Source organism: Gobius niger, assembly GCF_951799975.1.
Source record: "Gobius niger genome assembly, chromosome: 21".
Classification (NCBI taxonomy): domain Eukaryota; kingdom Metazoa; phylum Chordata; class Actinopteri; order Gobiiformes; family Gobiidae; genus Gobius; species Gobius niger.
Window position 1 is genome coordinate 11453750 of NC_136872.1, and position 11352 is coordinate 11465101.

Here is an 11352-nt window from a genome sequence, read left to right on the forward strand (position 1 = left end):
CAATACAGAAACATGTAAATTAATTTTTAATTTTAATTCCCGACTGGGGGAATTTTTTGTTTGTTTTAATATCTAAAAAAAACAACGGCTAGTTTAGCGACACAGCTGAAGCCAAATAATATTTAACATTTTTTCCTTCCACCCAACGATATTTGTGTAAAGTGACACTATCGCCGGCTCCACACTGAGAGAAGTGTGCAGGAATCCTCCGATACAGATCTAAAAACCTCAGTCCAGCCTCCCATCAGGACTTCTATTTCCACTTGGGCCGAAGTAACGTCACTGCCCAGGGGAAACGGGGGCTCCATTAAAACAGATGGGCCCGCTCCTATTTGTGCAGCCGCCATGTTGTTTGGGTAGCTGCCCTGTCGGCGACTGGCTCCGAGGAAACCTGAGAGTGAAAATAAAAGGAGAAAAATAGAGGTGCTGACTGATGGGCCTCTCTGTGGGACTGGACATGGGTTTGCTCAGGACCTGTGTTCCTATATCCACACAGGGGCCACATGACCTTTAAGAGAAGCAATACTTTTTGTTCAGTGTATAATGTTTTTTGTGCTCTATTTATTTTTAATAAAAAGGTGACATTTAAATATTGGTATTTTGTGACACATTCTATAACATTGAATTATCTTTTGTTTTGATGTTTTTCAGACAATATGTGGGACTTGCAAGATGTGCGTTACAAATTCATCCAAAAATATACCTGCAAAATATTATCATGAAAGCTACAATACCACATTCTGTATCTAATGAATTGTGAATTACTTTTACCCCACTGGCCACAGTCCACTGGTGCTGACATCCCTCTGTGTGCGAGGTGCGGAGAGGCTGAAGGGCAAAGAGGTAAGAGGCGCAAGGCCGAGGGGGCAGAGCTGTGCGCGGAGTACAAGCTCGGTCATGTCCCAGGCACCTGCTGCTGTCACAGGAAGCACCTGTCAGCAGCCGTCTCCTCCACACCGCTCCTGTCGACATCAGCTCTGATCCTCAAACACACACTTACACACACACTAACAGACAACTTAAGCCCGCGCAAAGTCTTAGGGCGCACTGCAGATGTGGCATCGCAAAAAACCCACAACTCTCTCTACTGTGGAGCAAACTGTTTCAACGACTTCTCTGCAAAATGTGTGGTATTTAACAACCTGCCGGGGTGCGTTTTTACGAGAGGTGAGTCCACAGTCAAAGTTCAACGAGGATTCTTCCCCAGGACAATACTTTTCACTTCACAGCCATCTCTCTCAATCCTGTTTCTAATACAACGATCGTGACTGGCGGCTCTAAGTGCAGTTCCCAAGTCCAAGTTCACCCTGGCCCTGTTTCTGCCTGCACACTCTGAGAGCTTCTGTTAACCTGAGAGCTACAGGGTCAATCCTTGTGATCCTGGGCCTTGCATGCCTTCCATACAGACACGCCGCCGACACCGCAACCCGACTCCCGGCCAGATTACGGCTAATCAAGCATGGCACTGGTCCGAGCGCGACACCGCGACGCACGCACAGAGATACACAGGCTGGATCAACTTAGACTTCAGGACATGTGAAAAAATAGTACAAATGCAGGCTTTACACTAAAAGGGACTTTGCACAATGTTGTACAGCACAATTATTAGGCGCTTCTAAACAAACTTTAAGCTCCGGATCTGGAGATGTCCCAGAGAACAGCCCACTACTCCGGAATAGCCCAATGAAGACAATAACGTATCTGCTATCCTTAACCCTTCATAGGGCACTCATTGAAATACTTTGAAATAAATCATTTCAAATTAAGAGTGTTATTGAGGGGCACAACACAAGTTTAGTTCTGTTTCAACATAAAAAAAAACAAAAACATTTTCATGCAGAAAATCAATGTGGGCGAAGTTACCATATTTGGCTCCTGGCCCTTAAATGGTAAAAAAATAAATAATACAAAAGGTATATATAAAATACATAAAAAGTACTTGCAGGTCTTGGGTGGGGCTGGTATTCAGGAGACATTGTGCTTTGTGACATTGGTATTTGAAAGATCACACCAGTTTTTCTAATGTGTGCGGAGTCAGTCACCTCCAATATTGTTTGCTAAAAAAAAAATACAAAAAAATGTCCTTTGGCAACATAAAAACATAGTCTTAGGGTTTACTGTTTGTTTTTTTTGTCAAGAAAATACTGTAAGTATGAATAATAGGTGCAACGGGCATGTCCAAATAAGGACAGAACTAATTAACTTTAGGTTTAAGTGAACAGGGCATATGATCAAATATGGTGCCTGCCTTTTTCATGCTGTAATTTCACTTATTTCATTACGTCCTCTAAAACCAACACATATGTCATCACTTAGCACAGTTATTCACCAACGTACCATGGTTAGTTTTCAAGTTATATAAAGAAATGTACCATGAATTTAGCCAGACTTGGGTCTTTTTCAGACTTCAGAGAAAGCAGAGGAAGTTGAGAGCACAAACGGTCTCTGCTGATTGGTCAAATGCCACAGTAGTGGGATCAGTGATGTAGGGTGATCTCTTCTGATTGGCTGAGTGAGGACTACATGCTTCCTTTCCTTACTGATGTGCAGCAGGGAGGCCGAATGTAAAGTGTGCAGAAAACAACCATTAATATTTCACACTAGCAACAGGTGTCGCCTCTCTTCAAGTTCACTCTCAGGCCATGCGTGTCTGAAATGAAAATACCTTTTTCTTTTCTTTGTAGTTACTGAACGGGACCCCATTTCGACAGCCACACATTTGACCCCCTGTGATTTACGGCAAAGGAGACCTGACCCTTTTTAACACTTGTCATGAAAGCTACGGCATCCACACTGTGCACCTTTTTCTATCTGACTTATAATAGCGCCAGTCTAGCGTCCGGGATAAGGGATCAAAAAGTCGAGGCTGGTTTTGCGGGGTAGGGGGGCGAAAGGTCAGAGGTAACAGGAACCCAGCGTGCCCAGGTGGTGCGCTCAAAACGTGCCATGTGTGATGTGGCCGGGTCGGTCACGGGCAGCTTGTGTGTGTTTTGGTTTCCAATATGGCGCGTGACTTTACGGCCGGTGCATTTTGTGTTGAACTGAGGCTAGTTGGATCTGAACCAGAACTGATTAGATTTCAAGCTCTGGGAGGCGGCCCTTGACCTTTTTACAACATCTGCGGCCCTGACGTCTGCAATCCCACTCCATCACTTCAGCAAAATACTGTGTACCACGAAGAAGCCACCTTTATAAGATTTATAAGCTTTTAATATTTTCTATCATTACTTGTTTTAACAGCAACATCTTTATTTTATTATAAACAATTAATGTGAGCAAAAATAAGAAACTATACATTTCCATCTACACTTAAAAAACATTTGCAGTGGACAGTATCAAAATGCAGAGTTCTTTTGATCTGTCATTGATCAGAAGTCTGATGACGAACATATATTCATCAACTGACCCGCAACCCACTGAAAATGTTCAGCCGAGCCACTTTGGGCTGCGACCCACCGGTTGAGAACCAGTGGTTTAGATGTCTCACAGAGAATGTCCATCCATGCCACTGTTGGTGGTCTCACAAGTGGGTGGTCTCATCTTCCTCAGCGTCTGCGTCATGTGGCAGCGAGATCTGGGCTTCGGACAGAGAGCTGCACTGCAGGTAGCAGAAAACCACTTGGACCTGAACACATTTAGGGCACACATGCAGTCGATGTCTGGACATTCAGTCCCACACATATACAAGACATGTAGGCGTCATAATACAACAGTCTGGTCGCTAAGGTGAAGATTTCCAACACATTTCCCGGCCTATTCTATTTGTTTTTGTGCAGAACTAACCTGTACAACCACCTCCTGAGAGATGTCCACTCTAGGACCGCCACTCCCTGCACCGGCCTCCGGGGGGCGTAAGAGGCTTGGCCCGAACACTGTGGCTAAGTTTAACAGAGACATTTTGTTGACTTCTTCTCTTGCAGAAACCCTGAGGAAACAAAGCAAAGCACATCAATGAAACCAGCGTGGTCCATTTGACAGCGACATGATTTAAGGGTGACTCAGACCGTCGGAGGTGGTGCAAGAGGAAGAGGAAGGTGTTGCGATTGGCGTCCGGACAGGACTGCAGCACTGACAGCAGCGAGGAGAGCTGTTCATGTTTGTCCGTCATGTCTGTGCAGAGGATGATGGTCAAAATGTATTTACAAATGCACAAAATACTATGAAAGAAACTGGTCAGTGAGGGGCCTTCTGTGTGGAGTTTGCTTGCTCTCCCAGTGTTTGTGTTTTTCTACTAAAAACAAATAAAATAGGGTCTAGACAGAGCCAGTTCACCACAGCCAATTCTTACGAGAACTTTTTCCTGTCTTCTAATCTAGATTGTTTACATGAATTTACGCTGATTAACAAAGCCATGTGCTCAGTTGCAAGTACTACATAAAATCAGCACTATATTTTACTGCATGTTAGAAGCTAATTGTATTATTATGGCGCAAATCTCATATTATTAATTCTATTTTGTATGTGTGTAAATGCTTAATAAATCTGGCCCTTAGTCTTACCAAGTGTACGGACCAAACTCTGAAACAGCTCCGGCGGCAAAAGCGGCTCTGGTAACTCTCTGAAGTAGAGCTTGAGTACCCCAGACACTGCATTGACTTCTGCAGTCCTCAGTCGGGTGACAGCTTCACACCGATCTGTGTCCAAATAAGGTACATGTTCCTTTAAAGGGACTATACAGAGTTTAAACATGTTAAAATTCTAGATTTTCCTCCCCCTACATGTTCCAGCCATGACCTGTTCACCACAACTGCCTCTAACATCATGAACTGTCACTCACAAAGGTGTTAATTCGGGTCCGAAGTGCCGTCATGCACAAGCTTAATATAGAAGGTGCAGTTACACATATGACCTGAGATGGCAGTAGTGAGTATAAAATGGCTAACTTGCATCTAGCCCCTTTAATGGGATATTAGCAAAAGGAAACTTACTACTATCAAACGCAGACTTGAGCGCATTTACGTTGCCAGTGGATCCTGAGATCCTGTAGATCCCAACTTCATCCATCCCACGCCTTTCGATTTCCTCCACGCAGCATCGGACCACGAGGGGAACCAGCACTCCCTCCTGTCTGCCGCAAAACAGAAAGCAAAAAAACTCCAAAGGGAACTGAAACCCTTTATGAATGCTACATATTACTAAGACAATGGCTCAAAGAGGAAGTCGGCTGTGAATGGGTTTTTGAGAGACTTACTGGGCCACGGTTTGTATGGGAACGCCAAACACAGGCTGCTGCTGCTGCGGGCCGGGGCGGGGAGGGTCAGGCGGGTGCGGCGTGTACTTCAGAGAGAGATGCACATCGACTTCTTGACCAAGATTTAAAGACTGTCTTCTCCAGCGATTACAGAGAAAATCAGGGTTCAACTGAAGATACGAAAAGCTTTATTATCCAGGGCAAAAGTGTGATGGCTTGGTCGGTATGTTCTTTACGTGCGTTATTGTACCGTGAGAGAAGTCCTCCCGAGCACAGCACTGTCCACTCCGTCCGACTGGGCCACACACATCGCTCTCATGTGCCTCGCTCCGTCCACCTGGAAGTACAGCTCCTGTTCCAAACAAAGGGGAGACTGCTATGACACCCATGTCCCGGGCTTTCGGTCGGAGCTACCAGTTGGATTTAGGGCCGATTTTATCACTGCCGGTGGTGTTTAAAGGATTTACACTCAGAGATCAGATACTGTCTAGACGAGTTATAGCGTGGGGTTTACAGACACTGCTTTTTTTCCACGCGGGACACAATCTTTTGACTATAGAGACTATAAAGACAATGCATTACTCAAACTTTTCACACCATACCTCGTGAATTATCAGCGATTCACTAACCTGTTCCCAATGTGGGCTCAGGGTGTGGACCGATGAGTGCGTCTGTGCTCGCTTTTCATAGAAGTCAAATCCATCAAGTTCCAGACAAACAAACACACCTGAAATGCAAAGCAATCTGCCCTTGATACACTTACAAAGAAAACTTAAAAAGTAGAGAAAAGAGGAAAACAAACGTACAAGCCGGTTGCTGCAGACCGCTGGCAGAGTGCACGACCACAGCCAAAGTCCCACACAAGACCTCCCCCTTCCCTGCAGACAAGGATTACCAAAACATGACAGAAACAGACCAGGGGTGAACATTAACTGGGGATAGAGTGTGGAGATCAGAGGGTAACATGATGAGAGGGTTTAAGGGGCAGGATGTGTGTCTGAGGACTATAGAGGGAACCAACGCACCACTGATGCTACTACTGCTGCTGTGCAGGGGCAGTTGCTGGGTCATCCTCAGCTTCACGCAGGCGCTGGTCAGAGTGAGCAGGTCTGGAGGAACAGTCTCTATATCTGCAAAAGAGCAGGTGATGTTAGATTGCTGCAAACTGCACTATTTTTATCACACAGTACATGTCTGGTAAGTCTAAGCAGAAGTGGAAGAATGTGTCATGAGTATTTCCCAAGGACCATTAATATCCGATAGTATGAAAGCACTAACGGAGTCAATTAAAATGACTGTGTGTGTGACACTTGGATCATTTTTATTCTAAAGAGGAAACTCTCCCCATCAAGTGTCATACACAGAACATACTGTACTTCAGACCCAGCAATGACATTTGCCTTCTGCTGCTATGCTGAGAGGTCATTTGCATAACCATCATAATCTTGCATTCAAATAAAAATAGCACAAAAATAGCACAAATAACAAAGGCTGCAGTTATGTATGAAATGAAATATACATTTGTATTTGCAAACTTTAATGTACCTGAGGGAAATTTCACTTCTGCATTTGGAAAGTGTGAAGAAAGAAGATCCGCACAGCTTACTTTGCTCCCAAGCAAAAAAATGTATTGTTGCATATACCTAGGTGACGTTTCGGGCGAGGGCCAAGACTTCTGCATTTGGCCCATCCTTCAACAAGTGACTCAAATCTAAGCTCAATTGACTCTACCAACGCCGCCCAAGAACTGACTTCCTGTTTCGATCCAGCACGCCAAAATAAAAGCACACAGCTCGAATATAATGAAATACCCACATTTTAAGTGTTTTGTCTGTTAATAGTGAAGCAGATAGAAAGTCGAACTAATGAACTACTGAACTAATGAATAAGATGGTGCTTTTATTATTTATTATGGTGGATGTTAGAAGTGACAGTCTATACATTTAAATGTTTCAAGAAGTGCAATAGATTGTGTATAATTGACTGCCTGGGCCTGCAATTTGAGGAAACAGAAGTAATACTAAATAATTCCTTTTTTATTTAAAGCTCCTCCCTTTGCTGTTTTCAAAAACGAATTAGAATCCCCAGTGGCATCACTGACCAATGAGACAAGCTGTCCAGTGAACCGGCCTGTCAGGAGGGAGGGGCAAGGGAGCTTGATGGTTTACTTTCAAAATCATTTTCTCCCTTTCCTCATTTTGCAAACTAGCAGTGGCTTTCAGGTCCAATCAGGAGGAAGGGGCGGGACGTGATTGTTGACTTTTGAAATCTGTCACTCTCTGCTCATCATCAACACATCATGCATTTGTAATACTCACTTTCTTTGGTGAGTTTGTGAATGGCTTCCCTCCAGACTTCAAGCTCATATAACGAAGCCAACAAAGTGTGAATCTGGAGTGGACAAAGCGAGACATTAGTTTGTTCAACACAGCTCTTCTAAGACACCATCATCATCATCATCATCATCACCTTTCCACTGGGGCTGTGCAGTTCTAGTCTGTACACAGGGTCATGTGTGAGTAACAGCAACTCCATCTGCTCCAGTTTCTTCAAGCTGCGAGCCTTGGATCCCTTCTGCAGTGCACACTACATGGTTCAACATGTGAATACTTTTATGAAATCACTGTACATGTGGAGATGCCCCTACCACATGAAGCTGCAGCTGCTTATTGAGTTGATACATTTTGGTCCGTATTGTGTGCAAACGGAGCTGCGCCTCAGGAGTCCGGTCCCGTGAGAAGCACCGCAGCTTGAGCCCAGCGAGGGGGAGATACCAAGAGAACCTGTACTGGTCCTGCTTTCTGAAAAGAGAACAGCAGCAAATACACACGCAGTTCTATAAATGAAAAAAAAACAAAAACCACATCCGTCGTGGGTTACCCTTTGGTCGCAGGCTTGACTCTGGTGCACAACAGGAGGTCTGTGTACAGGAAGAGGTGACGCAGGCAGCGCACGCCATCGCTCTCATCCACCAAGAAGCCATCGCGGATCAGCCGACGTCTCTGGAGAGAAAACACAAAACACCGTCTGTGATGATAATAGAAATTAACCTCTTAACCCCCGCCTGAACCGAGCACATTTTCTCCAGTTTGGCTTTCTTCGAATCTAAAAACTTCTTAAAATAAGTGTCGACGAAAATGAAAATACAAAAGAAAAGCTACAAAAATGCAACAAAGAAGCGACAAAAACACTATTAAAAAGCGCCAAAAACACGACTAAAAGTGACAAAAAAAAGGGGGATGAAAACATGATGAAAAAAGCGTCAAAAAGCAAGGAGAAAAAGCGATGAAGAAAGCAACAGAAATGACAAAAAAAAGACAAAAAAACCTACGGAAAAAAAGACAAAAACACGATTAAAAAGCGGCACAAACACAACAAAAAAGCGTCGAAAAAAAGGGGGAAAAAGAGACTAAAGCACGAGAAAAACGCTTCACAAATGTGACGAAAACAAGGCAACAAAAAAGTCGCTATCAGTTTTGTAGGTCTTAGCTTTCAAATGGGGCGTTACTCTGGAGCTTCTTGACTGGAAGCTCCAGTCAAGAAGCTTTTAGATTTGGGTAAAACTGAACAGGAGAAAATGCGGGGTTAAGAGGTTAACTAATGCAATGAATTCTACAATAGGTTTATGGTAATATCTTTTTAATTAAAGGGTCTTTTCACATGAAACATAAAGTTTGGCAAAGTTTGGCATCTTCTCTGTCAGGTCAAGTGAATTTAGGCGACATTAATTTGTTTATATCAAGGTATATGCATTTCATGTTAATATGTCTGTTTGGGATAAGTTCTGGACATGGAGGGCAGGAGTAACAAAGGTCCCGTGTTCGTCTTACCATATCGTGAGTGAGCGTGACCCCTCGTTTGCCCTGTGAACTCTCATTGACCCCGGACAGAAAACTGCGGGACAGCCTGAGGGCTTCTTGCAGGGCGCCGTAATCCCGGTGCTGCTCAGGCGTGGTTTTTAAGAGGTCCTATAAACACATAAGATTAAAAGTCATGTTTGTGTCACCCTGAGATAAGTCAGGCAGCAACAGAAGGGAGAGACTTTTGGATTTATAGAGCAGGAAAAGTCACGTAAATTGCCTCACACGTAACACCAGAATGGTCTTGGTGACTCTCTCCAAAGGTTTGTACAGTAGAGCTGCAAAGTTCAAAACACTCGTCAGAATTGAGTCGTTTTCCCAAAGATAAATACTAAGAATGTCACCTTCGAAAGTGTATCTGGTGCAACATTTTGGCGAGCCATTGCTATTGCACATCATGCTCTGGAAGAGACAGAATGATGGTGAGAAATGTGGGTCAGTGACGTGAAGGAGGCGTGAACAGAGCGGGGTACCTCTGCCAGAGTCCGGAAGCGAGGGTCGGCCTGCGTGCACTTCCTCACCACTTTAATCGCGTCTTTATAGTTTTCGATGAAACCTCCGTAGATGCCAATCTGGTTAACCTACAACGACACGCGGCACCTATTTCATATAAACAAGCAATTTCGACAAATATGCTTTTTTATTTACACATTCAATCTAACTTTTTAGATAGATATATAGATCTGGTCAGTGAGAAAAGCTTGAGAATTACTGAGATGAAAGGATATTATTTGTAATTAACAGCAAATATACTGTGCGTAATGTTGTGTGATCTGTACAGAGAACAAAGCGCTCACTAGTTTCAGAAAGAGGTCTCCCACAGTCAGCTGGAAGCCCCTTTGTTTAGCGTCTTCCTCCACCCCAGAGCTGTTGATTCTGTTCGGGGCCGGGGGCTGTTCATGGCTGGGGTAAGTGTCAGCGTAATGACTAAGCCGGGCTTTGAAGCCTGAGTAGAAGCTCTGGTGCAGGTCTCGGAGCTCGGGGACCTGGTAGAACACTGTCTGGACCTGCTGACTGGAAAGGACCGGCTGGGACGTCCCAGCTGCAGCTCGGAGAGCCTTCATGGGCTGTGAACAACATGTGGGAAACACACAGCTGTGAAAACGGAAATGAAGGTGATGCTAACACATGCTGGTGTGAGGACAGCGCGATAAAAATAAGACAATAGTGAAACAAGGTCAAATGTTATAACTACTATTACACAGTTTTCGAACTAAAGCATTTCTAAAACATATCATTGCTGTTTGTGTGTGAGTGTTAAAAGTATTTTCCACATAGATTTCTTTCTTTCTGCTTTCAAATGCATTATCTTTCCTTCCTGAGAGAGACTTGTGAGAGCATTTCCAAGCTAAAACACCATTTGTAAGAAAAAAAACATATATACAATAACAATATATGTTGTTGTCTATAGCTGTCTATAGGTAGTTTTGCACTTTTTTGACAGTTTAAGCCAACAGACCATGGAATATTTTCAACATCTTTCCTCTGTTACCGCTGACTTCTGTTCAAATTCAAAAGCAGGATATTGTGTGTTTTATCACATCAAAAAGGGGAAGCTGATAGTAACCACTTGTGGTTTCAAATGGCACGGCAGGCCAGTCTTGCACATGCTCGGCGCCATCACAAAAGCAACAAACAAACAAACAAACAAACAAACACATTTGAATACGCACCATGAGCAGAATCTCCAGTTCATTTAGATAAACCTCCTCACTCTGTAGGACGCCTTTAAGGACCACCAGTCTCCTCTCCAACATCTCCCTTTCACTGCACATGGTCTGGAACAAACAGGGACTTTGAAGGTATCACCGCACAGTATCGAGACAGACTGACAGACTCATTTCCTTACTGGTGTGTCTGGAAGGTCCAAATTAGTGAGAAGAGGAGAGAGAGGGACAACTTCTTCATGGAACACATCCTCCTCCAGGGCATCAGGCTCAGCTTCCACTGCAACTGAGAAGAGTGTGATAACAGCACTTTGAAATCATTTTACTCAAGTAGATGTAAAGTACAACAAATCGACTAATAAGTATAAACAGCATCTTACTCGACACAAGTTGAGTCTTCAGATAATCCTGTGCCTCCTGGAACACGTCCATGATTAACCCATGCACACACAACAGTGAACACACTTTAAAAAAAAAAAGCTTCCCCTTTGTTGAGATAAAGAGGCCAGTGCGGCTTCCTGTCAACAATATACTATGCACTCACGCCTGCTTTAGGCCGAGCACAACAAAACAAAAAGAAGTGTCCTAAAGTCGGCCCAACTGCACACAATCCATGGACAATCCGGGGTCAAGA

At 43.9% G+C, this 11352-nt stretch overlaps 1 protein-coding gene across 1 annotated transcript; it reads right to left on the reverse strand.

The window, feature by feature from the left end:
* Nucleotides 1–3330: 3330 nt before the first annotated feature.
* On the reverse strand, nucleotides 3331–11352 carry LOC306981122 (active breakpoint cluster region-related protein). The gene is made up of 22 exons (XM_079580677.1): nucleotides 11099–11352; nucleotides 10901–11004; nucleotides 10725–10829; nucleotides 9849–10118; nucleotides 9525–9632; nucleotides 9396–9453; nucleotides 9277–9329; nucleotides 9022–9159; nucleotides 8072–8193; nucleotides 7839–7992; nucleotides 7661–7765; nucleotides 7510–7582; nucleotides 6217–6321; nucleotides 5998–6069; nucleotides 5821–5918; nucleotides 5442–5543; nucleotides 5192–5361; nucleotides 4929–5068; nucleotides 4500–4634; nucleotides 4005–4110; nucleotides 3784–3925; nucleotides 3331–3625 (listed from the first exon to the last, which is right to left on the reverse strand). The coding sequence occupies exons 1-22, from the start codon at nucleotides 11148–11150 to the stop codon at nucleotides 3521–3523; spliced, it is 2517 nt and encodes an 838-aa protein (XP_079436803.1). The 5' UTR covers nucleotides 11151–11352; the 3' UTR covers nucleotides 3331–3520.

Excerpts from the sequence above, each read along its gene's own strand:
- LOC306981122 (XM_079580677.1), bottom strand. The coding sequence starts at position 11,150 with ATGGACGTGTTCCAGGAGGCACAGGATTATCTGAAGACTCAACTTGTG. Across the intron at positions 9,454-9,524 it reads GCTTCCGGACTCTGGCAGAG|AGCATGATGTGCAATAGCAA; the intron begins GTACCCCGCTCT and ends TGTCTCTTCCAG. Across the intron at positions 7,993-8,071 it reads GTCAAGCCTGCGACCAAAGG|AAAGCAGGACCAGTACAGGT; the intron begins GTAACCCACGAC and ends TTCTCTTTTCAG.